The following is a 26,189-nucleotide window of genomic DNA, read 5'->3' as shown; positions in this document are numbered from 1 at the left end:
ATATTCCACTAGGCACCTGCCAGTCGAGGGTCTCTTGTGTTCCAAACTTGCTAGGTGCCTGGGGGCAGCGGAACACGTGGCTGAGAACACGGAGGGGGGGTTAGGAGTCGGGGTGTGTGTATCAGATTCAAATCCTGCATAAAAACTGCGTGACCCTCAATGGCTGAGGCTGGGGCCCTTGGAGCCAGCGTTCGGTGCTTCTGTTTCCTTATCTGTAAAATTCGGATAACAGCAGGACCCCGCGGTTTCCGGGAACTTTGCTAAAGTTTGGGGGCAGCCTCGCCTTGCTAGGTCTAAACCCATTGATTCGTCTTTAAAAAATTTTTTTAATGTTTATTTACTTTTGAGGTGGCAGTGGGGGCTGAGGGGGCTGAGAGAGAAGGAGATGCAGAATCTGAAACAGCTCCAGGCTCTGAGCTGTCAGCACAGAGCCTGATGCAGGGCTTGAACCTACAAACTGTGAGATCACGACCTGAGCTGAAGTCGGACGCTCAACCGACTGAGCCACCCAGGCGGCCCCACTGATTCTTTTCAAAAGGCTGTTGGTTAGTGAAGATTCAGCCCTCGGGAGGCCAACACAGGTCCGAAGGGCTGTGCGAGTTTTCTTATTCTCTACTCAAGGGGACGCTAAGTAGTCGGCAGAGAACGCCAGCAGCGGATTTCAGTCCTCTGCTGGTGAGGTGGCTTTTCTCCCCACAAAGCCAACGAATGGGAGTCCCCCAGGCCCTGTTACCAGAGAGGTTGACAAAGAGAGGGCTTTCCTGCTGCCCAGCTCCTGACAAACCTGGTTCCAAGTCCATAGCAACGCAGTCTCTGTGTTCTTTGGCTTCTGGGCTCCCTGCCTCATGTGCTTGCTACGGGATTTAAATGAGATAGTACATGCACTTTGACTGCAAAGCTCCTTGGCAAACAAACATTCAAGAGCACTTGAGAAATGTTTGCCATTTTTACTGTCGTCGCCACTGTTAACAGGGGGCCTGGCATCCGGCAGATGCTTGGTATATGCTCATCAATTCACTGCCGGGCTGTTAGGCCCCGGGTCTGAGGACCCTGGGGGGTACTGTCAGCAGAGCAGGGGGCACAGGATGGGGGCCAGGCCACAGAGTGGGGGCTGGCTGGGGGTGGGGGTGGGGGGTGGCTCGAAACCCCCAAGGGCCCTTTGTTTTCTTCTCCCCCAGCTGGCTGGGTGTTTGGGAAGGTTTCGTCTGCCAAGGAAAGTCGGTGGGGTTGCCACTGCTCTGTCCCCACATCCCTGTTCCTCCCAGTGCCCCTGGCTGCCCATCCGGGATCGAATCAGGTGGCTGTGCTGAGCAGGTGCCACACGCGCGGAACCTGGACGTTTGGGGGAAACATGGGGTTTTGGCATTTGTTTGAAATCCAGCCGTGGTTCAGGGACCCCCGTGGGTAGGGAGGTCTGTTGTCTGAGGGTCCCTTCTGCTCCTGGCTCAATGGGTTGCTAGGATGGCTCTCTGTCTCTCTGTTTCCCGTCTGCACAACAGGGGACTGCAATTGTTGTTTTTTGAGGGCCTCGGTGGAGTTTTTCTGTGACAGAGGTTGCCCTTGAGGGTGCAGGCAATGAAGCCCACAAAGTGACAGAGTCCCCACCATACAGTCTCAGGTGCCAGGCAGGTGGCTTTGAGTTGGCTGTGAGGGGCCAAGGGAGCCATTGAAGACTCCCAGCATTCAAATCCTGGCCTGCCCTATTACCTAGAAATCCTCACCACCCTCTTGGGGCCTCTGTCCTCCCTCGAACTGTCCACGAACCTCAGAGTCATGCGCCCTCAGAGCTCCTCACTGCTTGTGACTAATGGTGGGAACATTAGGCATTGGGCCAGGCAGCCTGGAGACCTTGACTCCCTCTGACAGTCTCCTTCCCCACGCTGCGTGGTCTGGTTCAGCTTTAAGGAGGGCTGGTGCCTTTGATCCCTGAGCCAGTGGGGAGCATGTCAGCAGCCGTGGGCAGCCGTGCCAGCTCTGGCCTGACTTCTGAGCCACACGGGCTCTTGGAAAGGACCCAGACTCTGCCATCTGGGATTTCCCCGAGTGCCTTGGGGGCAGGGCTGAGACTGTCCACCTCTGAATGTCTGAAGCTGTGCAATCCAGAAGTGAAAGCCACTCCATCTGCCTCACCGAGCCACTCAGTACAGTGGGTAATGACAGAAGCACCCCCACACGGTGCGGGGGGGCTCTGGGACCACTGAGTCAGGTCGCTTGGGCTGCTTCCTGGCTGTGTGACCTTGGGCAAGTCACTTTAGCGCTCTGAGCCTGTTTCCCCATCTGCCGCCCTCCCCCCACCCCCCCACCATGAGCTGTGTTGAGAGTCAGGGCCATGTCCCTGGAGACTTGACACACAGTAGTCATGGTTACTGCCAAGTTCATGACTGTGGTACAGGCTAGACCAGGTGGACAGGGAGGACTTCCGGAGAGGAGGCTGAGCCACCGCCTGGTGAATGGAGAAAGGTGCTTCAAGGGCAGTTTTCAAGGGGAAGGGACAAATGAACTGGGCTGTGAAGGATGAGTAGGAGTTTGGCCTGGTGGAGACAGCAGGGGGTGCATGCAAAGGGGATGCTTGCGAACAGCAAGAAGTTCAGTGAGTGCCAAGGGTAACAGGAGATAAAGCCAGAGTTCACGGAGTTCACGTGTAGGCAGCCTTGGGTGTGAGGCTGAGGATGACGGAGGCGCGAAGGGGTTTGAACAGGGGAAAGGCATAATCGGAACTGCGTTTCAGGCAGATTAACCTGGCGGTGGCAAAATGGCTTGGAGGCAAAGCAAAGCATGCTCTGGCTTTGTATCTCAGCTCTTCTTGCAGCAGGTGACCTTGGGCAAATCACGTTCCCCTCTGTGTCTCCACTTCCTCGTCCGTCAATGGGACTTACAATAGCTCGAGGAGAATTAAATGAGGTAATGCTCAACACACTCAGATAGTACTGGGCACACAGCGCTTGGTGGGTGAGTGTACGGGGCAGATTGAAGGGGCAGGGTCCGGAGCCGGAGGCTAATGGGGAGGCTGTGTAAGGGCCCAGGTGGGAGACAGACGGTGGGCAGGCCTCAGGAGGGAGGAAGTCACAGGCAGAGACAGGCCATGAGTCCTGGAGGAGAAGAGTGACTTGGAGTCCAGGAGGCCTGGTGTGAATCTCAGCTCTGGTACTTCCCAGCGGTGTGACCTAGGAGAGGCCCCTAGTTTCTCTGAGCCTCATTTTCCTCATCTGGAAAATGGGCCTGCTGACCTCCATCACTCAGGGCCCTGGTGAGGAAGTGGTGGGGGTTCCAGGCTCCAGGGAGGTATCTGCTAAGTGCACTTTGAACTTGAAGCTGGCAGTGAGGGCAGAGGGAGCAGAGGAGGCAGCTGGAAGGAAAGAAAGCATGGCAGGAAAGGGGGGAAAAAAAGGGGGATGTTCACTGGTAATTAGAACGCTTGAACTTCAAAAAAGTTAATTAATGATGAAGCTGGTGCCGGAGCAGTGCTCAGGCTGGAAGGGGGCCCGAGCAGTGACTGCAATTAATTACAGGCTGTGGCGGGAGAGTGGCAGAGGCCTGGGCGGTGAGGGGAGGAGGAAGGAGCAGGGCTGGGTGAGGAGGGTCTGAAGGAGAGGTGGGAAGGCAGGCAGCATCCCAAGGTGAGCCAGGGCCCGGGGATGAGACGGAGGCCGTTGCCAGGGAAACCAGGTCAATCTCCCATCAGGCAAGAGGTGTTCACCCCCACTGGGTGGGATCTGGCCAGTGTGGCTACATCCCAGCTTAGAGCAAGGGGCCAGGGTTTTCGTTTGGAGACACTCAAGAATCACTGGATGTCAGAGCGGCAGGGCCCATAGAGATTCAGGCGACAGATCTCCTACTGGTTGTCTGTCACTGTTAGAGGTGTGAATGCAAAACCCTTGTCCCTTGGAATGGAGGTTGCAGCTGTGAATGAAGACAGCGAGCATGCCCACAGGACAACTCTGGAGGCCCTGCCCAGGGCTGGGGGCTGCAGACTTCTTGCCTCGGCAGGCCTGTCAAGGCTGAGCTCCACCCTCCTTGATGCAGAGGCCTAGGCTCAGATATTCCAGAATCTGGTGATGAGTTCTAACGCCGCCCATGGAAGAGGAGAGAAGGACAGGGACGTCTCAGCCACACTGGACAGGCCCGTTGGCCCCTCCAGTTCCAGGCCGGGGGCAGACATGGAGGAGGCATAGGTCAGGGGAGGGGAGAGGTCAGAGAAGGGAGGCAAGGACAGTCAGAGGGAGGTGGTTAGAGGTGAAGAGGCAGGGATAATCCAGAGATGGCGTGCCAGCTGGGTCCTTGGGGACTTCTCCTTTCCTGGTCCTCAGGGGGACCCTCAGGCTGGGGCAAGAAAGTCCAGGAGGGGTCCTCTTAAGCAGTAGGGTTCGTAGGTTTTGGGTTCTTTGATGGGTTTGGCACCAGCAGCCAAGTCTGTTGTGCGGTGGACAGGCTGGTCTTTGGTCTCCAAGGTTTTAAGAACTTGGGCATTGGCCCACTCAGAGGAGGAATCTGGAGGGAAATGGGGTGTACGCCTGAGTTTGTGGTGGATGGAGGGGATTATATTCCAGGGTACATTCAGCCTTCCCATGGCTACAGTCTTTCCGACTGTTTGTTCCTTGACTCGGTGTGTACATGGTTTGAATGTGTCAGCATGCTGGTGATCCTGCTGAACTGCGTGACACTTGGCATGTACCAGCCCTGCGATGACATGGACTGCCTGTCGGACCGCTGCAAGATCCTGCAGGTAAGGCCGGCCAGCCCTGCCTGGCTTGCTCTGCCCCGCCCCGCCCCGCCCCCGCGGCCCCGCCCCCAGCAAGCAATGCCTTGCCCCGCCCACGTGGCCCCGCCCCCAGCAGCAATGCCCCACCTCACCCACCTGCCATGCCCCGCCCACCGGCCATACCCACCCCGCCTGCCTTGTTCATGGCCCTCCCTTCCTCAACTGGCTGCCTCCTTCATTACTCCCAACTGGTCTTATCCATGCCCCTTCTTGATCCTGTCTTCCCTCCGTCCCTTCCTCTATATTTTGGAGCTGCTGCCCTAGTCCAGGCTTCCATCTTCCCCTATGGAGGTGCCTCTGCAAGCCTTCTCCTGCTCTCCCCAACCCCAGACTGACCATACCATCCCATGCCAGTAGAGCACAAGTGACCGTGACACTCCTCTGCCCACAGCCTGCCCTTCGCTCCCCGGTGCCCTGCACTTGTCTCAGTGCCCATCAGGAGCTGGCCTCCAGCATCTCTCCTGTTTTCATCTCTGTGGTCCCAGGTGGGGGCCTTCTCTTTGGTCCCTGCCATGGCCCCATGTGGAACTTGTCTACCTTAAGTGCAGGGTGTTAGGGTTGTACCCATTTGACAGATGGGTATAAACATCTGTAACCATTTGTAATCATCATCCCGTGTCCTCTCCCTGGGAAAGCCAGATCCCTCCTGGGAGGCATTCCTCCTGTGTTTCCACAGGACCCAGCAGTTCTGGAGCAGCGGCACTTGCTGAGAATCCAGACCTGGCCCATCCCAAATCTGTAGAGTCAGACTCTCTGGGGTGGATCTTGGGTCCGAGTGGGTGACCAGCTCCTCACACAGCCTCAGGCCCCTGGGTGGAGTTAGAACTGATGAGCCTCAGTGGGCACTAGGCTGGCTTCCCAACCAGGGGGTGAATCCACCAAGGACTCCTTTCTGTGTCAGTGACCCCCAGCCCCCATCCCAGCACGCAGTAAGTGGGCTCGTTTGCTGAACTGAACTGATGACAGCCCTCACTAATCCTGGAAAGAGGAATTCCTCCCAGACCCTGTCCTCAGGAAATATATACTCACCCGAGCGCATGCGTAGGGACACATTTGGACACACACTTCCTCTGAACAGAGAAGCAGTGCTGAAAGCTTCCTGGAGAAGTGTCAGGTCGGTTTGGAGAAAGCTCCTTCCACGTGGGCTTTGGAGTCAGATAGACCTGAATGTCAGTTCTGGCTCTGCCTCTTACCTTCCACGGGACCTGGGGCAAGTCACTTAACCTCCCCGAGTCCCTTTCCTCATTATCCCTGGGGCTGCTGTGAGAATTAGGAAAGAGAATGAAAGTCAGATGTCTAGCCCGGTGCTTGGCAGTTATTATTAGGGGGAGCCCTTTGCCCTGCCTTCCTCTGTGTCCCTTGTCAGTATGCCTGACTTTAGGGGAAAAAGAGTGGCTGTATGACCTTGGGCAAGTTTATTCCCCTCTCTGGGCCTTTGTCTCCTCATTGTGAAATGACTCCATTGGGCCAGGATCTCTGAGGTTCCCTTCCTGCCAAAGAGATGTGTCTAGGTCTCTTCCAGGCCTCTCGTGTCCGTGCCTGTGTCCCCACCTCATACTGTGGCTCCCACCCTCATACTGTCCCTTGCTTCTTGCCTTCCTCCTGCCCCTGCAGGTCTTTGATGACTTCATCTTCGTCTTCTTTGCCATGGAGATGGTGCTGAAGATGGTGGCCCTGGGCATTTTTGGCAAGAAGTGCTACCTTGGGGACACATGGAACCGACTGGATTTCTTCATTGTCATGGCAGGGTAGGTAACATACATCAGACAGGTCTTAGCCTCAGGTGCTCACTAGACATAATTGAAATGCTCTGTGGGGCTTCTTGGTGATAACAATTACGCTGCATTGTGTAGGGCCCTCGTGGACCCTTTGCGGGGGGAGGGATGATGGCCTTTGCTGAATGGCCTGGACAGACAGGCACTCCTTCCTGCCCTCTCTGGTAAGTCACGTGTCCTCCTCTACCGTCAGCTGATACTTGGTCTGTTTTAACACTAACTGTATGAACTTGAGAAAGCTACTTAACCTCTCTAAGCCTCAGTCTCCTCATCTGTAAAATGGAGATAATAATTATAGCTACATCAAAATGAGCACCTGCTCAATGTTAGCTATGATGTTTATGACCCTAGATCACTCAGCAAGTCAGCGATAGAGCACAGACTCGGGAAATATGTGACTCCAAACCGTGGTTACTTCTGACACAAGCCACGGTCAGGGACAAGCCAGGTTACAACTTCGCCCACTTGGAGCATCTTGGACCCCGCTTTGTGCCTTGTTCCTGCTTTCTTGGGTCAAACCAGGCTGGTGGCCATTCGTGCATTCACCCAGAAGCTAGGGGTTGAATGAGCTCCTACTAAGTACCGTCCTAGGTGTGGGGTAGGAAGGATAAATGCAGAATAAGTCTGGTCCTTCCCAGCTACTGTCTGGGGAGAGACACCCAGCAGCTGTGGTGGTGAACGTGTCACACACGCGGGGACAAGGGCTCTGGGAAGAGCGTTGTGGTTTTCTGAGAGCATCTCTGAGCCAGGCTGAGAGCTTGGAGGCTTTAGGACTTTCCTAAGGAGCCAACACACAAGAGCTAAAGGACAAGCAGGTGTTCATCATGCCCAGTAATGGGTCACAGAGCAAAACTGAGAAGGAGGAGAGCCAGAGGAGGAGAGGAAAGGGCTGGAGGCCTGTGTGTGTGTATCAGTGTATGTGACAGTGCGGGTATTCATGTATGTGTGCGTGTCAGTGTGTGTGCGTGTGCCTGTGTGAGATGCCATTGAGAAGGGGCAGGGAGGGAGGGCGGCACATGGCCGAGATGGGAAGTCAGTACCCCCAAGAAATGCTGAACTCCAGGGGCGCCTGGGTGGCTCAGTCGGTTAAGCATCTGACTTTGGCTCAGGTCAGATCTCATGTTCGTGGGTTCGAGCCCCACGTCAGGCTCTGTGCAGACAGCTAGCTCAGAGCCTGGAGCCTGCTTCCAGTTCTGTGTCTCCTTCTCTCTCTGCCCCTCCGCCTCTCATGCTCTGTCTCTCTCTATATCAAAAATAAATAAAACATTAAAAAAATTTAAAAAAACTAAAAAAAAAAAAGAATTTCATTTGGTCTCATTTTGGTCTGGCAGGAGGACATACTTAAGGAGGTGTTTTTGAAAGACAAGGTGTTTGGGTGGTGTCATTTTTCAGTCTTGCCTGTCCAAACATATGTTCCTTTGATCTTCCCGTGTGAAGGAGTTTTTGTCTGCTCTGGGGTCCTAATTTGTCTCCCCAGAGCCCTGCATGTGGTCCCGTTCAAATCCACAAGCCGGTATTGCAGGGAGTCCAGTTCAAATCTGTTTCTTTTTCCTGGCTCTTCCCTGCCAGAAACTTACAGGGTTTTCTCCTTACCTTCAGAATTCAGGCAGTTCACTAGGGCAAGTCTAGGTGTAGGATTGCTCCCTGCAGGGCCTTCTAGATCTGGCATTTTCCTTCCAGTCAGAAAAAAACTTCTTTTAGGGGCACCTGAGTAGCTCAGTCAGCTGAGCATATGATTTCAGCTCAGGTCATCATCTCATGGTTTGTGAGTTTGAGCCCTGGATTGGGTTCTGTGCTGACAGCTCAGAGCCTGGAGCCTGCTTCGGATTCTGTGTCTCCCTCTCTCTCTGTCCCTCCCCTGCTCTCACTCCCTCTCTCTCTCTCTCTCAAAAGTAAATGAACATTAAAAAATTAAAAAAAAAGAAAAAATTTCTTTTATTGCTTCTTTGGTTATTGCCCATTCTTCTCTGCAGCCTCCTGGAATTCCCAAGTGGATATTTCCCTGCTCTATCCGTTCTCTGCATCCTCCCTCCTTTCCCTCGAGGATTTCCTCTGTACTGGAAGAGAATTCCTTGACTTGTCTTCTGAATCACTAACGGTGGTCCTTTCCTCCAGTTACTGCCCCTTTTGGAATCGCTCCTCTCCTCTGCATCTTGTTAATTCCCAAGATCGTTTCTCCTTCCCGGGTTTCTTACTTTTCAGAGCAGCTTGGACCTGCTCTTGTTTTATGGATGCCGTAGTCTCTCGACTCTCATGGATATTAATTAGGCTTCTTAACAGCCCTTTCCTGATCGTGAAGTCAGAGTGTAATTGCCAAAGAGTTAAACAGAAAAATGACCCGCACGCAAATCTTAAAAGGCACGTGATTTATTCACCTCATTAATGAGGAGCCAGCAGGACGGTAATTGGCAGAATTAGGAAAACAGGCACTGGAGAGAGAGAATGCGGGGATAAGAGAATTAGGTTGGAAGCAAAGCCTGTTAACAGCCTACAGGGTCATAAAGCCATAACTTTGGGGGTTATACTTTCTAATGCACAGAGGTTGCTTATGAGAATCTGCAGGTTAACATGTAATTTCACAGCAGCAAGACCTTCAGTTAACAGTAAATAGTGAATCAAACAAAGGTATACTGCCCTGGATCGGGAACCAGTCGTTCGATGGGTCTGTTAAGTAATTCTCCAACATGACGTTGTGAGAAATAGTACCCTCCCTGCGCCTTATTTCCAAGTTTTAGAACAAATTTTCTTTTCTTTAAAAAATTTTTTTTCAGGGGCGCCTGGGTGGCTCAGTTGGTTGAGCCTCCGACTTCGGCTCAGGTCAGATCTCACGTTCGTGGGTTCAAGCCCCGCGTCAGGCTCTGTGCTGACAGCTAGCTCAGAGCCTGGAGCCTGCTTTGGAATCTGTGTCTCCCTCTCTCTCTGCCCCTCCCCCTCTCATGCTCTGTCTCTCTCTGTATCAAAAATAAATAAAACATTAAAAAAATCTTCCCTTAAAAAATTTTTTTTTTCAATCTTTATTTTTGAGAGACAGAGTCAGCGTGAGTGGAGGAGGGACAGAGAGAGAGGGAGACACAGATTCTGAAGCAGGCTCTGAGATGTCAGCACAGAGCCCAATGCAGGGCTCAAACTCCTGAACTGTGAGATCATGACCTGAGCTGCAGTCGGACGTTCAACTGACTGAGCCCCCCAGGTGCCCCAAGGACAGTTTTTCTTGACTCATGTTTTGGTGAAGTCGTTTGCTTTGCTGATTTCACTCCGGCCTACTCTGAGCACCCCACCTTGCCCTTTCCACTTGAAGAGTCTCTTTTGCCTACCAATGCCCCCATCCGCTCATATTTATAAATTAAGACAATGGAGGTCTAAGCTGAGCACAGTAAGGGTGCCAAGGTCTGTTTGGTATCTTCTCGTGGTCCTTGGGTGGGGTTCACAGGCCGGTACCCTCCTGGGGGTGAGGGACAGCTGTGCGCATGTGCAGTCACACAGCGCCCCGGGCCTGGTTTAATGCTCTGCTCTCATCATTTTGAAATCCTCAGCGAGTTTTGAATGAGGGCCCTGCATTTATGTTGGACACTGGGACCCACAAATGATGGGCTGGTCCTGGCTCCAGGGCAGGTTCAGTGGGAGACTTCTTTGCTGGAGTGAGGAACGCATTCAGGTGACTCAGCCCTGTCTTATTCTCAAGGTCCTTCCTGTCCTTTGTGCCCAGGGATGGTGTGGGTGCCGAGGGCAGGAGAGAAGCCCCGACGTGAGGCCCCAGGGCCCAGCCCCCCAGCCCCAGCCCAGCCTGATGCTATAAATGCTCCGTCTCCTAAGTAACAGGTCTGACATCCCAAAGACATTTCTTCCTTCCTGCTCCGCCCCTTCCCCAAATTACTGGCTCGTTTTTCAAGCTGTGGAGGAGACAGGATCTCCACGCTGGAAGGTTCCTTGGAGGTCAGAGCCTTTGTCTCCATATCCAGTCTGCCCCTGCTTGCCTGCTGCCACCGTGGGGAACTCACATGGCAGCCGATCCCAGATGGGGACAGCCTGACGTGCTAGAAAATTCTTTCGCTGAGCCGAATTTATCTTCCTGTAGCTCCCATCCGATGAGAACACTCATTCACTTATTCCTTTATGAAAAGCAGCATTTATTGAGCACCTACTATATGCCAAGTCTTGTGGTGGGCAGTGGGGGCCATGAGCTGAACAAGACCATTGCCACTGTGATCTCATGGTTTAGGAAACAGATATAAAACCGAGAATAAGTTTCTGAGTAAATCCTAAATTGGGATCGATGCTGTTGCAAAGAGGCATAGAGGACCATGAGGTCTTGGAGCAGGGACCAATTTGCACAGGGGTCAGCGTCAGGGAGCATCAAGGGGTCAGTGTATGCCTCCCTGAAGAAGAGAGGCCTGGGCAGTAAGTAAGAGCTGAACAGGTGGAGGACCGGGGAAGGGAAGCTTGAGTCGAGGGGACAGCATGCAGAGGGCCTTGGGCTGTTGGGGAAGGGGTGTGAGGGGGGACGTTGGAGCCTAGAGATCTTCGGGGGGTGGGTGCCGAAAGATGAGGGCAGAGAGGAGGGCAGTGGCCCCATCACACAGGGGTCCCAGAGCCTGCGGGCAGCGGCATCTCTGTCATGACAGACTCATGACGTCCTCCAGAATTTGGAAGGCAGCTCCTTTCCCCCTGAGCCTCCTTTCCTTCATGTGAAGTGTCCTCAACACCTCCCATCATTCGTCAAGGGAGACGTGAGGCAGCTTCACCTGCCAGCGTTCCTTCAGGCTGTTGTGGTGCCTGGCAGGGGCAGGGGTGGGGGTGCGGAGGTGGGCAGGAGGCTGGTCCCCAACCTCCCAGTGATGACTCATGGGGCGGAGAGAACAGTCACCCTTGTCCCAGTGCCGGGTGGTGACCTGTTGAGGGGCTGTGCTCCCTGCCACCCCTGGTTGTGTTCACTTTCCAAGCCAGGTGTCTCTTTACCCTGGAGCTAAAGTTGGTAGGTTTTTTTTTTTAAGTTTATTTATTTATTTATTGAGAGAGCATGTGTGCAAGAGCAGGGGAGGGGCACAGAAAGAGAGAGAGAGAGAGAAAGAATCTCAAGCAGGCCCTGCACCATCAGCGCAGAGCCAGACGTGGGGCTCGATCCCAAGCCTGTGAGATCATGACCTGAGCTGAAATCAAGAGTCGGTTGGTCGGTTGGTCACTCAACAGACTGACCCACCCAAGCGCCCCCACAGTTGATCTTTTTTTTAACCCGAGTACCAAACTCTGCATTTATTGTTATTCATTTGATCTTACAGTGATCTCTTGGAGTCCTGATTCCGTCACTCATTGTATTTACTCCCTGTGCTTGATCAGCCCCGGACAGCGGGCCCTGTGGCATTGCACTAGAGACTCCCTTTCAGTGTGTGACAAACCTCCAGTAATCATTGGATCATAGTTTAACCCACCTCACTGCCTTATTTAAGCTACACTTTTCTGCTTCTGCCCTTTAGGAGGTCATGAAATATTCAGTGGCATTTTGTTGAACTTGAGAGAGTCTGTATCTATATGTCTCCCTTGCTGCATTATGCTGGTAATTTTACCTCCTCCCCTAACCAAAACCATGAATGGCCATGGCCCACTGTGGGGAAGGGCCTGAGCACTTCCGTTAAAAGCTTCCCCAAGAGTTCCGGTGATGATTCTCTTAGGTGAAGCGGGACCGGAGGACTGGGCTGCAGCGACCTCTCCACCACGAGGCTGAGCCAGAGCCTTGCCAAGGGCACGGCTGGTGTGGGCCCCGCCTTGGATGAGTGCAGGGAACAGGAGCCACCTTGAGCCTGAAAGCCCTTGAAAGCTTCTAACTGTGACGGCATCCAGAGAGAGCCTTGGCGTGGAAAATGGAGCGACTGAGGGATGCGCCCTAGCGCACGGGAACGGGGACTTGCCCACTCCTCCAACATGTGCACAGCCTTGCACCCCTTCTCAGTGCTCCTCAAAATTCAAGGAGCAACAGGATCTCTGGGAGTACATGTTAAAATGCAGTTTCCTGCGGGGCGCCTGGGTAGCTCAGTTGGTTAAGCATCCAACTTTGGCTCAGGTCATGCTCACAAGGTTTGTGGGTTCGAGCCCCATGTTGGGCTCTGTGCTGACAGCTCAGAGCCTGGAGCCTGCTTTGGATTCTGTGTCTCCCTCTATCTCTCTGCCCCTCCCCTGCTCATGCTGTCTCTCTCTCTATATCTAAAATAAAGAAACATTTGAAAATGCAGATTCCTGGGCCCCACCCCAGGGATCCAGACCCAGGAAATATGGAGGGTCCAGGAATTTGCATTTTAACCAAATGCCCAGGTGGACCTGATGCAGGTGCTCTGTTCATCTGACCCTCTGGATGCTGTCGCCCTTCAAGTGGAGATGACGGTTCCCAGTTCTGGGAGCCACAGGAAGGGGATGAAGCACGAGAGGGACAGGTTCTGAATTAATTCCTATGACAGGTAGATGTACTTCATGAACAGAGTCGTGAGGGCTCCCCCTAAGAATTTCTATCATCATTAAAAATACTAACACAAATAGCAATAATGTCAGTCATTCAGCACCTCGGCCAGGGACTGAGGAGAGGCTGGGTCAAGTTTATCCTACCCTGGGAACCTCTTCTCTTGACTGAGTGAAGGCACACGGGGAACAGCTTGCAACCCCCCCCCCCCCCCCCCCCCCCCCCCCCCCCCCCCCCCCCCCCCCCCCCCCCCCCCCCCCCCCCCCCCCCCCCCCCCCCCCCCCCCCCGCCCCGCCCCGCCCAGCCCCAACTTTTACAGGCTCTTAGGAAACAAAACGTCAATATGAATTGTTCCTCAACCCCAGACTAGAGCTTTCTAAAAAGAGCAGGCAGGCACGGCCCCTCTGCAGTTGCTTGCTGAGAGTTCCTTTTGTCCAAAGTGCCTGTCGGTGGTTCTTTAGAAAGCAAAGGGAATGGAGTCCTCCCAGGCTTCATCCAGGGGTGTGATAAAAAATAAGAGCATCTGCTGTTTGCTGAGTACTCGCTGTGGGCCCAAGCTGTGCATTATCTGGTTTAATCTTCACACTAGCTCTCTGAGGGACACACCGTGGTCAGTTCCATTTCACAGATGAGGCACAGGGAGCGACCTCCTCAAGGTCACAAGCTGGTAAGGGGAAGAGCTAGGAGGGGAACCCAGGGAGCTTGGCTCCACAGGGGCTGGGATTGAGTCCTCCTTCTGCGTGACTTGCCGGGATGCACTTGACTGCAGGTAGCAGAAAAGTCAACCAGCCGTGGCTTGAGCAAGTCCTGGGGTGTTTTTTCCAACATGACACGGAGTTCTGAGGTGGGTGGGTGCTGCTGGTGGCTCTGGGACATGGGGGCTAATGTCTGTGGTTTTCTGGGCCTTTCTTTCACGGTCACAAGCAGCTGCTGAGGCTGTGAGCCTCGTGTTTGCACTGAAGGAGGAAAGGATGAAGGGGGAGATGGGGCTATGCCAGCCGCTGTCCACCTGGATCAGAAGGACAACCTTTTCTTTCCTAGATCTTTCCCCTGTGCCAGCGTACTTGACCAGAACTGGGTCTTGTGGCCATCCTCAGCTGCGGGGGAAGCTAGGAAAACAGAAAACATCATTGGATTTGGCTCAGTTAACCAAGAATTGTTTCCTGGGGCCGGGCAGGATTGCAAGAAGAGAGAGTGCATATTACGTGGGCCACTTTCAGAGCGTGCCACATTCCTCAACTAGGGCCTGAGTTTCTTTGTTTGCTCTTGGCTCTAAAGTCAAATACCAACCCAGGCAAGCTGTGCAGAGGCCTGTCCCTGCTAGCAGACCAGGCTGCGGTTATGGGTGTCAGAATGTCATCACTGTGGCTGTTTCCAGAAGCCTTTGGAGCCGGCCTCCCTCCTGCACGACTCTCTGTGCATCATCTGTGAGTCAGGGAAGCACTCCGTGTGTCCGCAGGGCCAGGGCCCCCTCCTGGTCTTCATATCTTTACATCTGATTTCTCCTGGGCTCTACCGGTCCCAGCACTGGGTGCTCTGAGAGCAAGGCTGAGGCTGACTCATCATCGTGGAGTCCCCAGGGCTTGGCTCCGGGCCAGCTCGGAGGGGGAGTCTCTATGACATGTTTGTTTGGAATCTGTTGTGCCCGCTACCTGCTATCTGCGGGGCTGGGGGCGAGGGCATCTGGGGCCGCTTTCTTTAAGCTGAGCTGGCTGAACTGGGTGGGTGTAGATCTGAGAAGATTCCAGTGGGAACCTTGGGGCGGATGGTTTTCTTTATTTGCTTGTGGAGTAGAGTGGATGAGAGCCATGATAACCACTCAGGTTCGTTTCCATGGAAACAGGATGCTACATGCTACGAGGGGTGAGGGGTACAGAGATTCTCTGGCTACAGGCTGACAAGCCAGACACCAGTCAGTCATGAATCAGGAAGCGTTCTCTCAGTTATACGGGGCAGGAACCTGTCGATCCTGGTTTATGGGAGTTTCTCATTTCCTTAACTCAAAGCCGAGGGATCTCTGGCTTCAGGGCCCATTTGGTCCAGAAGCGCACTAGACAGGGTGTCCTCCCATCTTACAGCCCTGCTGGTTATTCTGTGCCGACACACATCTGGGCAGCCTTCCTCCTGGGTCGCGGGTGGCAGAGGGCAGCCCAGGGCTCACCGCCTACTTTCTTGGAGTCACTGGAAAGAAACCTGCCCTTCCACAGCCAGGCCATGAGTGCGGAAGTTAACTTCCTTGGCTTGGATTGGCTGGCGCGGGTCATGCGCTCATCCCTGAACCAATCACTGCAGCCGGGATGGGGCTGTGCTCTGATTGGCCAGACCTAGGTCAGGACCTGCCCCTGGCGAGGGTGCGAGGTCAGGGCCCACGGTGGCGTGCGGCCTGAGAACGGAGAGGTTAGACATGCACGTTACGGGGACTATGACCTTAAGAGCAGAGACGGGAACTTGGGGTAGGAGCAGAAATCAGCACTAATATTTACACTGCGCTGTGCTCTCCTACATCCTCACAATCCCGAGAAATTCGTGGGGGTGGGGAGGGGTGGTTAACCCCTTGTTGCAGATATGGACGTGGAGGTTCAGAGAGATTAGCAGCCTGTCCCACGTCACACAGCTTGTATGGGCCAGATCTGGGGTGTGCAAACATATGGCCCGTGCCGACTCACACAGCATGAGGGGTTTTACCTTTTCAGAGGCCAAAACATTCCATGATCTGCCCCTGAGGACCTGGGCAACTTTGCCAGCCCTCAGAAGGCTGCCGGGTGAGTCCTCTGAGAGGGACACGAAGCGTACCCTCCCAAACTCTGGTAGAGCCCAGGGCCTCTTCCCAGAAGCTGTGCCCACCTGTCATGGTGCCCAGACTACTCTGGTGAAACCGTGCTGAATTCATGAAGCAGACATCCTGGCATGTATTTGGGACCTACACTTAAAAATGATGTATTATTGTTTATCTGATGTTCAGACTCAGCCGAGAGTCCTGTATTTATCTGGCAACTCCCGCTAGAGCTAAAGTCACTGGAGTGTTGTCATCCCAGTGGAGCCTTGTCTAGAGAAATCCGGGGTCTCCTGCTGCTGCAGTCCCCAGAGCTGCCCTGAATCCCATGCTCCTGGGGTCTGTCTATACCCCCTTTCCTTTGACTTTGTGGCCCCAAATCTTTCCTTTGTTCTGAACTTGGCCTGAATTGGCTTCAGAGTATCAGTTTCTTTAACAAATGGGTTTAATGACACCTGTACTTCCGGTTTTACAGGGAAGTATTTTTTATTTGTGTGAGGATATATGGGTGAAAGGGACCCATAAATCAGAAAGTGCTGGTCAAGGTCGAGGGTTAATGTTATTGCTCCTTAATCTCTCTTTCCATCATTTTCTCCCTCCTGCCCTCCGCTGAACACCTACTATGCGCTAGGAGGCGGGTAGCGGCGTAGGCTGGTGGTCTAGCTATGCACTAGCGCAAGCCTGAGTCATCACAGAGCTGCTTCCTGACAGATAAGCTGCCATTTCCAGCATCTCAGTTTCCTTCCCATTAGCTACAGCCTACATTACATTTTAAGAAAGCCCCCGTGGGCCCCTTGCAAAGATTGAGGAAGCACCCTATTTTTATCATCGACACACAGACATCATCTTCTGGGAGGGGTGTTTCCTGGAAAGTTGTTAACTCTCAGTCATTTTTATGTTGCTCCTTGTCAGCTCCAAGCCCTTTTTTCCCTCCTGATCTTGTCCCTCAAGTCATTCGTTTGACAAGCTGGCATGGGGGGCCTGCCTCTAAGCCAGGCCCTGGGCTGGACCCAGGGGACCCTGCTGGGACTCCGAGCCAACCCCTGCCCGAGGAGCAGGGACACATCAGAGCACATGTCAGAGGTGCACCCCAGAGCTGCGCTGACAGAGGCACAGCGGGACACAAGGCAGGCGAGCCCAATTCTGCCCCGGGGTGGGGTCTGGAAGGTGCAGAAAGGCGCATCAGGTAGAAAGATTGGCAAGTGCAAAGGTATGTGGCCTGGAAAGAGCACGGTGCACTCTGGGAACACACGATGCTCGGGTGGAACATTCCTGGAATGCAAGGCACCTGGCGGACAGCGCCAGGGTCACGCCAGAGTTCTGGAGGCCCTTACTGCCCGGCTTTCTCAGGAAGGAGGTGGGCACATTTGAGGTGGGGGGGTGCTGAGTAGGCACATGTGATTCGTGGGCAAGCGCGAGCTGAGGCAGCAAATGAGGCTGTGATATAAGAGTGGCTGCCTCTTCTTTGGCTCCCACGTGGGCTGGACCCTGTTCTAAGCCCCGAATCCACATAGAAACCCATTTCCTTCTCCCCACACCCCTGGGAGGCCGGTTCAAGGGACTTGCCCAGGGTCATACGGTGCGTTAGCGGCAGAGCCAGAGTTGGAATCAAGGCTCCGTGCTTTAAGCACTGGGTTAAATCTGCCCACTGGGATGCTGGTCTATTCCGTGTACTGCCATGTGTGGTGTGCTTGCTGGCCACCTGACCAGCTGAGGGGGGTGTTGTGAGCCAGAAGGCGGCTGGCCTGATGCCTGGTGGGTAGGGTGGGGTGGGGGGAGGGTAGGCTGGGCAGGATCCCCTGCTATCTGGCTGTGTGATCTGGGTTCTCAGTGAGTCTCAGCTTCCAAATCTGCAGTGGGGGCCATAACCCCACCACGGGAAGGTATGCAAAGGGCTTGGCATGTGCGAGCGCTCAGGAGAACCATGTGTCAGCCAGACGCTGAGTTCCCAGTGGCAAATGGGGCCCAAGCCCCAAAGGGAATGTACTGGCCAACAGAACTGGAAAAAGCAGAGGGCAGATCTGGGATTCGGATAGAGGGAGTGTGTGAACCAGATGGTCAGGATCCTGGCTCTCTCCAGCCCCTGGACTCAGCCTTCCTTTGTGTTGGCAGAGATGGCCAGTAGCGCCTTAGGGTTTAGGCAGTGGCTTAGCCAGGGAGAGCCCTCTTCCCTGTGGTCCCACTCAAGGGCTGGCCTGCCGCTCATTGCCCACCTGGGCTCACATGCCCATCCCCAACTAATCACAGTGACTCGGGCGGGGGCGGGGGTCTTGTCCATTGGTTGACAAGGTCTGGGTCCTGGTCTGGGGCCTCTCTTGGGAGCCGGGGGATCTGGGAGTGGGGGAGGGAGGCTCCTTAGAAGGAATACGTGGGGGTGAGCCCTCCGGAGCGGCTGTCTGCTCTCCCTGCCCTTTCTGGCACGGCCACCCATGGGCGCCTCTCCTCAAGGACGGCCCTGGAACTGGGGCCAGCTACTCACTCCTGGGGTGATGTCAGGACGAAAGTGTCACTTTAAAGCAACATTAGGGACCTAATTAGGCGCCTGGGAGCTGGCAGAGGTAGTGGGGGTTTTTGTTGATTTTTTTTTTTTAGTCTTTTAGCGCTGAGGCTGCCTGATAAAGTAACTGTGTAATTAGGAATTAATTTCTCACTCCCATAAGTGATGTCTTACTTGGGGCCCAAGGGAAGTCAGCCCAATGGGTATTCACCCATAGGGGACCCTCTTCACCTTCTCTTTTTTGGGCGGGGTCTCCCACAGCTGTCAGGCAAGGTGGGAGGAGGGCACTCTTCTGTCACAGGTGTTACTCATGCTAAGTAGGTCCCAGAGTGCCTACTGGGTGCTGTGTGGGGGCCTACTGGGTGCTGTGGGGGGCTGGTGCGGGGATGCATGGCCAGCATTCAGCCAGTCTGTAGGAATGCTGCAGCGCCCCTCCTCCCCCTCGCATCCCTGCTCCACAGTCTCTTAGGGGTTCCCATTGTTCCCCCATTGTCCACAGCAGTCACCTGTCCAAGAACAACCCCTCACTGGCTTTTCTCGGTTTCCTCTCCCTCAACACAGGCCCCAGGATCACCTCCCGAGTTTTTGGCTCAGGATCTGCTTTGGGGGAACCTTGTTAGACAGGCGATGTGAACAGAGTGTGGAGGAAGCCAGAGCAGAAAGGGGTGAATTCAGCCTCCGGTGCAGGGAGGGGCTGAGCAGGGGCTTCATGGAGGAGGTGGTCTTGAAGAGCGCCTGAAGGCACGGGAAAGGGACACTGAGCAAAGGAAAGGGGAGCAAGAATGGCGTGTATTTGGGGAGTTGATAAGCCTCAGACGTGTGGAGGAGCAGGGGTTGGGGGAGGGGAAGACCAGGCTGCAGAGCCTTGGAGGCCATAGTCAGGGGCTTAGACTTTGTTCCGAGGGCATTGGGGAGCCACTGAGGGTTCGATTGGGGAGGGACACAGCTAGATTTGAATTTTAGGAAGTTTTGGCTGACTGAAGAAGGAGCGTGGGAGGAAGAAGCAGGAGACAGGAGAACAGTCAGGAGGCTGCTGACGCTGTCAGGAGAAAGGGATGGTGGCGGGACCCGGGCAGGGGTCAGGGAGCTGCGAACAGACCTTCCCAGGTCGGTGCACAGCGGCACGGTCAGGGCGGTGCAGTTCCCAGGGCACAGAAGTAAACCCGAAGTTCCACCCTCTCAGCTCTGCCCATCTCACCCCATCCTTGGCCGGCGCCCTTGCTAGATCCTCTTTCTCTCAGAGAAGAAAGAGAAGGACTGAGTTCCTCACTGTGTACCTACTACGTGTTCTTTATTGCTGAATGCATTTATGCCCCGTCTTGTTTCCCAGACAGGGGATGTGGGTGCAATATAACACCCCCAAGTAGAGATATAGAAGAGAGAGTTCGAACCCGAGAGAAATGTTCAGGCAAATGGACTCCCTGGGAGGATCCACAGCACCAAGATCTTTCTTGCCGCTGAGAACAGAAGCAACTCGTCGCTGTTCCCCTTGAGACTCGACTGCCCGGAGGCTCAGAGCCACGGTCCTCACACTAAATTCCCTAAGAAGGCTCTCATGGGAGCTTTTCCGTGGAGACCCTGAGGGCTGCAAATGGTGAATTCTCCGGGGAATTTTTGCAGTAGACTGCGGAAGGTGTGGTGTGCTCCCCCCGCCCCCCGAAAGTCTGGAGGGTCAGGTCAGGGGTGAAGGGGAGGGGCCAGTCGTCTCTCTGGGCCTGCCCGGCAGTGGCGACTTCCGTCCACCTCAGAGATGGGTGTGGTGTCATAGCTTCCCAGGAGCGGGTTGGGGTCTGAGAGGTGCTTGGATCCTAGAGGTGCTCGGACCCTAAAGCTTACCAACTCCGAGTAATCGTGGGCCTTGGAAACATTCCGTGACATCCTTTTTTTTGTTCGGGACCCAGGGGCCAGTTGCCTTCTTGTTTTAGAGAAACATAGAGGGGAAAGGACCCTGATTTCTCACCTTGGGTCCTATTCATCTGTATCTGTCGGTGTTTCCCATCCTGTCCCCCCAGCCTCTGGGGGGCAGGGCCATGGTGGGGCTGCCTCACTTACTTAGGAACCAGCAGTTCTGGTCCGTGGACCGTAGGCTCTGCCTTGGGGGAAGGTGAGGGGCAAGGCCTGAGTGCTCCCAGAGTGCAGAGTCCCGGTCCAGGGGACTGTGAGGGAGGGTGGGGTCCAGGTACAGGGGGGGCTCAAACGGGCTAACGCAGCAGGGAATGAGAACCGCCTGGCAAGCAGTAGGCCCTCGAAAACCATGTGTTTTCTGTCTAGCCACCCATCTATGAGGGATCTATTTATTTTTATTGCGAGACTTCGTGGGGATGGGAACCCACCCTGGGCTGTCACCTGCTGGAGCTCAGCAGGTGTGCCCTGGGGCTCCCAAAACAAAGGATCCCGAGTGGGTTCAATCTGGCGGAGGCTGAGGTCCCCTCCCCCAGCACCCTTCTCCCCCAGCAAAGCATAACCTGAGCGTTGTGGGTCCAGCTGTCCCCAGGGCCTGGTGCTGCCCCCATTGGCAGGATGGCGGGAACCTGGGTGGAGGGAGAGGGCGGGTGGTGGAGGGCATGGGGGAGGGGCCGGCTGGAGCTGAGGCGGGGGCTCTCCTAGGCCTGGGGTGTGCGCGCGTGTGCGTGTGCACCCGTGCCAGTGTGAGCGCCTGTTTGTGTGCCGCCCCCACAGTGCCTCCGTCACACACATGTCCCTGGCTGCCTGGAGAGCTCTTTCTACAAAATATGAAAATGACAGCAGGCTCGTCCCACACGGAATCCTCATGCGGCTCACTCCCTCGGTTCCCCCTCGCATCACCCTCGCTCCTCATCCGCTGCCCCTGGGCCGCCTCAGCCTGCACCCCCTCTCTGCTGGGCTGCTGCTCCTGGTGGCACCCCTCTTGCCCCCCCTCCGTCTCCTCCTCCCACTTCTGCCTCTTCCCCTCCTCCTCCTCTCCCTGGGAACCCCAGGTCATCCCTGGTTCTAGCTCTCTGTCACTTTTGTGACGCCCCCTCTTCTGAAATCGGGCTCTGGTAGGAGTGTGTGTGGATCAGGGTGGCCGAGGAGTGAGTGTGTGTTCCGATGGTTGTGTGCAGGTGTGTGTGACTCTGCGTGAGAGAGAGAGAGAGAGAGAGAGAGAGAGAGAGAGAGAGAGAGTGAGCATGGGAGCCAGAGCCTGTGCCCCAGAAAGCTGGGGGCTGGATGGAGGCATTTCAGGCAAAGAACCTTTCACTCACTTATTCTTCAAGCAGCGGGAGGGGGCGGCGGCTCCACAACAAGTGGACAGGTTTGCACGGCGTGTAGGAAAAGCCTTCATTTCCCGCTGATGGCAGTGACAGGTGGAGACGCAGTGGTGCTGGAGCCCCGGGTGGATGATGGGGGGGGGCGGGGAGGAAGGGTCTGGTGAGCTGGGCACCCAGGGTCAGGCTGGGGCTGTTGGGCCCAGGGGGGCCTGTCTTTCAGTGGGGGAGAGCGGGGGCAGGCTGGGATCTGCCGGAAGCTAGGAGACCCTAGAGGGGACCCCAGAGATCTGCCTTCTGTGGAGATCTGGGAAGACTTCCTGGAGGAGGCAAACTGTCTCCAAGGAGCTTCAGGGCTGGTTGAGTGTGGAGAGGGAGGGTGGGCCTGTCTGATGAGATCCTGGAGGAGAGAACTCAGGCAGTGGTGAGGGCTCCCGTGTCATCTGTGCCTTTGAGTCTCTCTCCCTGGCACAAGTGGCTACTCCGGAGGGTTGGGCCCAGGTGTGAGTCACCGGTGGCTGGAGTGCCTCATCTGGCTTGGCTCATCGTGGACTTGGGCGTGGAAAAACTTCCAGGACTCCAGGGGCATCTGCCCGGAACCTTAGAGCACGAGTAAGGTTTTAGTGTTCAGAGAGGAGAGAGGTAGCTTTCCAGGCAGAAGGGACAGCGGGCGCCCAGGCCCGGAGTGGGGCGGGCAGCGAGCCTGTGAAGCTGGAGCCCGGGGGGCTTGCAGGGAGCATGCCCAGGAGAGAGTCAACTTTTCCTGCAAGCGAAGTACAGTGTGCCTGTCACATCCCAGGCGACGTGGCCTGTGACGCCTGGCCTGGTGTGAGCCTGCCGTTGGGTTCAGAGGCCGGGAGGGCAGGGAGGGAGGGGCAGGCGCGGTGCGAGCCTGGCTTGAGCCTCTGCCCAGATGCTGGGTGACGTGGGACATGTGATGTCCCCTCCCTCCAGCTCCCCTCCTCATCGGTAAATCTGGGCATCTGACCCAGGCTTGCCGGGGGCCTGGGGGCTCGGGGAGATATAAGGCAGGATATAAGCTCTAGGCCTGGGCCCCCAGCGAGGGGTTCCAGTCACCGCCTGGGTCAGTCCCGGGTCTCCCAGCTCTTTGGTTCTCCCCTGCAGACCTTCCCTGTTTCAGATCAGAGGCTGCTGGGAAAGTAAGAGCGAGAGCCACCTGGCACAGTGCAGGGCCCTCGGTGGGGACCCAGGTTCTCTGCTCCTCCAGTGCCTCCGCCCTCCACTGCATCTCCTGGGTCCCCAGGACAGTAGGGGCAAATGCCACCAGTTCCGATTAAAGAGGAGACAGCTCAGGCCACGCAGCTGACAGGGATGCTGACCCCTTTACGTCTCCCTTCCAGACAGCCGTGGGCACGGATGGGTGTGCACGGGTGGCTAGAGGGCCGTGGGCTGGCCCGCGGCCCTGAGTTCCCCTCCTGCTCCATCCCTCACTCTCCCCGCCTTTCTCTGCAGGATGGTCGAGTACTCTCTGGACCTTCAGAACATCAACCTGTCGGCCATCCGCACCGTGCGCGTCCTGAGGCCTCTCAAAGCCATCAACCGTGTGCCCAGTGAGTTGGTCTCCCCTCCCCACCCCCACAGCCACTCCTGCACGAAGAAAAGACTGACCCACACCTTCCGGTGCCTGTGCTGGGTGTGGGGGTCCTTCAGCGACTAGAAGGATGGGGGTCCTGCTCCCACCAGGCTCATGGGTCTGTATTTGGGCCTGAAGAAGATGGAGGGCAGTCCTGACACTGCTGAGTCCCAAAAGAACGTGGGACTGGCTTTGCAGGGACAAGGTTCCTCGTGGGGCGTGGCTCCCAAGGTGGACACGTGTGAAAAGACGCTGCTCAGTTGGAGGGAGAGCCTCGGGCGGCATTTCCCTGGGGAGGGGGTCCCGGCTTTGCTGACTCAAGCTCTATCACCCCCCCGCATGTCTGCCGACCCACACAGGGGCCCAGCCATGTGTCCATCTGTCCGCCTACCCAGGGCTGAAAGGTTATGTTATAGCAACAAGATCTGACATATGCCCGGATTCATAGTTTTCAAAGCCTTTCATCTCCATGATTTCTCTCGAGCCTCTTAATCCATCCGGAGGGAGGTGGGCTGTTCTCAGAGAGAACAGAGACGAAAAGACTGAGACGGAGACACGAAGTAACTTGCTCAGGAGGCCTCCCGACTCCCTGAACCGTGCTCTTTCCACTACCCTGAGTTAGGAATGGGATGGGGGCGGGGAAGGAGAGGAGGAAGGGAGTGCTCGGCCTGCACGGGGCTTCAGCCCTGTTAGGGAAGGACAGGAACTTTCACGAGCACCTGCCTACCTCCTGGGCGGTATTTGACATACCGATGCCTGATGTGATCCTCTCAAGGCCTGTGTGAGGCTCGGAGAGGGGAAGTGGCCCGCGTGGGGTCACGCACCACGCTGCATAGTGGTCAGCGGCAGGACGGGGTTCTGCTTGGAGTTCTGTCTGTCCTGAGCCCACCTCTTCCCCTGGCTCTATCCGAACGCTTGCTTCCCTTCCCTGCCTGAGCCTCAGTTTCCCCATCTGTAGAAGAGGGGAGATCCTAGAACCGCTTCCTCCTGCATGGTCAGAGAGGTCCTTACTCTTCAATCCTCAGCCCTGGGGCCTTGGGGCTTTGTCACCTGCCCCATCGGTCCAGCCTCTCCCCAGCTCATCTGCCCCATGAGTGTCCTGTGGGGCCATGCAGCGGAGGCCATGCTTCAGGGTATTTGTGGGGCAAGATGGCCAGGAGCGTGGCCAGACCATAGCTTCACCCTGAGATGGCAGCCTGGCTCTGGTTAAGCAAAGTACGGAGAGGGTCCTGGGCTCTTGGGGTCTCAAGGTTGCACATACAGGGTCACCTCCCCACATATGAATGTTGACATGGGAAATCCCAGGGCTAGCATGAAGGGAGGGGTTGGGGGAGGTGGGGGTAGGGGTGAGTCATGAGAACCAAAGCTATAGGAGAGGGAGGAGGAGCAGTTCAGTGACCACGTTTGTCGCTTTGCACTGCCCTGGGGAGACTCTTGGAGGCAGGGAAGGGACACCCAGAGAGGCCAGCCTCGCTCTATCCATTCTACCCCCATCAATCCTACAAGGTTCCTAGTTCAGAACCATCTCTAGCCCGTTTTTTTTTAAACATTTTTTTAATGTTTTTTATTTATTTATTTATTTTTTGAGAGACAGAGAGAGACAGTGCAAGCATGGGAGGGTCAGAGAGAGAGGGAGACACAGAATCTGAAGCAGGCTCCAGGCTCTGAGCTAGCTGTCAGCACAGAGCCCGATGCGGGGCTCGAACCCCAAACGTGAGATCATGACCTGAGCTGAAGCTGGACGCTTAACCGACTGAGCCACTCAGGCGCCCCCATCTCTAGCCCATTTAACAAAGGAGGAAAAGGAGGCCCAGAGAGGGCCATGACCAGCCCAAGGTCACATGGCAGGAAACTTGGAGCCCGAGTTTCTACCCAGCACACCTTCTGCAGTGTGTGTTTCTCTCCCTGTGTCCCATTGCCCTTTGCGGGGAAGCCGGCCACAAGGCAACTGCATTCACAGATCGCCCACAAGGATGCCTGGTGTGTGGAAGTCACTCAGCAGACATGTATGAAGTTGACACACCAGGCAAGGGTACTGGGCAGCTGTCCTGTGCCAGGGCCGCAGTGCTGTCGGTGCTCGGAGAGGTGCCCAGGCATTGAGGAGCACGTGGAGCACGTGGGGCATGACAGGCGGAGGGAGGGGGGCAGGCAGTCAAAGATGGAGTCTGAGCTGAGACCCAACGCAGCTGGGGATTAAGTAGGCAAGCATGTGTTTTATTTATATTTCTAATAAAAATTTTAATGTTTATTTATTTATGTAGAGAGAGAAAGAGAGCATGAGCAGGGTAGGGGCAGAGAAAGAGGGAGAGAGAGAATCCCAAGCAGGCTCCGAGCTGCCAGCCCAGAGCCCGACACGGGGCTTGAACTCACGAACCGTAAGATCATGACCTGAGCTGAAATCAAGAATTGGATGCTTAACTAACCGAGCCACCCGGGTGCCCCAGAGGCGTGTTTTAAAAACTCCTGGCAGGAGTGGAGGGCATAGGTGGGGGTGGGCTGGGCATAGGACTGCTCCGGCAGTGTGGGTGAGTGATGCCGGGACGGGGCGGGGCAGGACGGAGAGAGCAGGCGGACACAAGGCCCCTGCCTCACCTTGGGGAGTGATGGACGAAGCCCCGTGTGTGGCATGGCCAAGCTCCAGAGGTGGGGGTGGGGGCAGGCCACATCTCTCCTGCTCCACGCTCCCCATCTCTGTCCCAGGGGAAGCAGGGGTTGCCCCCAGGAGGCAGCCACCATGTGGCCACTGTTGTGCCCCTGGCCACGGAGCCCATGGGCCAGGACCCCTTTCCTGATATGCGTGTGCATGCGCTGGGCGTCACACACACACGTTTGTACATGACCCTGCACTCTGAGCCTCCAGGTCTGGGGATCTGACAGCACCTCCTGAACAGCGATGTGATGGGACATTTGAGAAGAGAAGGTTTAGGAGAGGAGGGGACAGGGTGTAGGTCTCTTTGGGGGAGCATGTGGGTGTGAGGCTCTCTGTGACCACAGGAGACCACGCGTGTGTACGTGCGCGTGCGCATGTGAGGCATGTGGCACCTGTGTCTCTCCCTGCCCCCCCTTCCTCCCTCTCCCATGGTTCTGAGTGAGGAGCTCATTAGGTGGCTCCTGGCTGT

The 26,189-nt window shown here is 55.6% G+C and overlaps 1 protein-coding gene across 1 annotated transcript in view; it reads left to right on the top strand.

Moving 5' to 3' along the window:
* Positions 1 to 26,189, top strand: part of CACNA1I (calcium voltage-gated channel subunit alpha1 I) — a 123,231-nt gene that overhangs the window by 27,878 nt on the left and 69,164 nt on the right. The window contains exons 3-5 of the mRNA XM_029955409.1: positions 4,612 to 4,723; positions 6,374 to 6,507; positions 22,950 to 23,047. Coding sequence (XP_029811269.1) covers positions 4,612 to 4,723; positions 6,374 to 6,507; positions 22,950 to 23,047 — 344 coding nt within the window. The remainder of the gene's footprint in view (positions 1 to 4,611; positions 4,724 to 6,373; positions 6,508 to 22,949; positions 23,048 to 26,189) is intronic.

This window comes from Suricata suricatta, chromosome 10 (assembly GCF_006229205.1).
Source record: "Suricata suricatta isolate VVHF042 chromosome 10, meerkat_22Aug2017_6uvM2_HiC, whole genome shotgun sequence".
Classification (NCBI taxonomy): domain Eukaryota; kingdom Metazoa; phylum Chordata; class Mammalia; order Carnivora; family Herpestidae; genus Suricata; species Suricata suricatta.
Note: the sequence above shows the minus strand (reverse complement) of the source record. Positions and strands in the feature narration are given on the sequence as shown.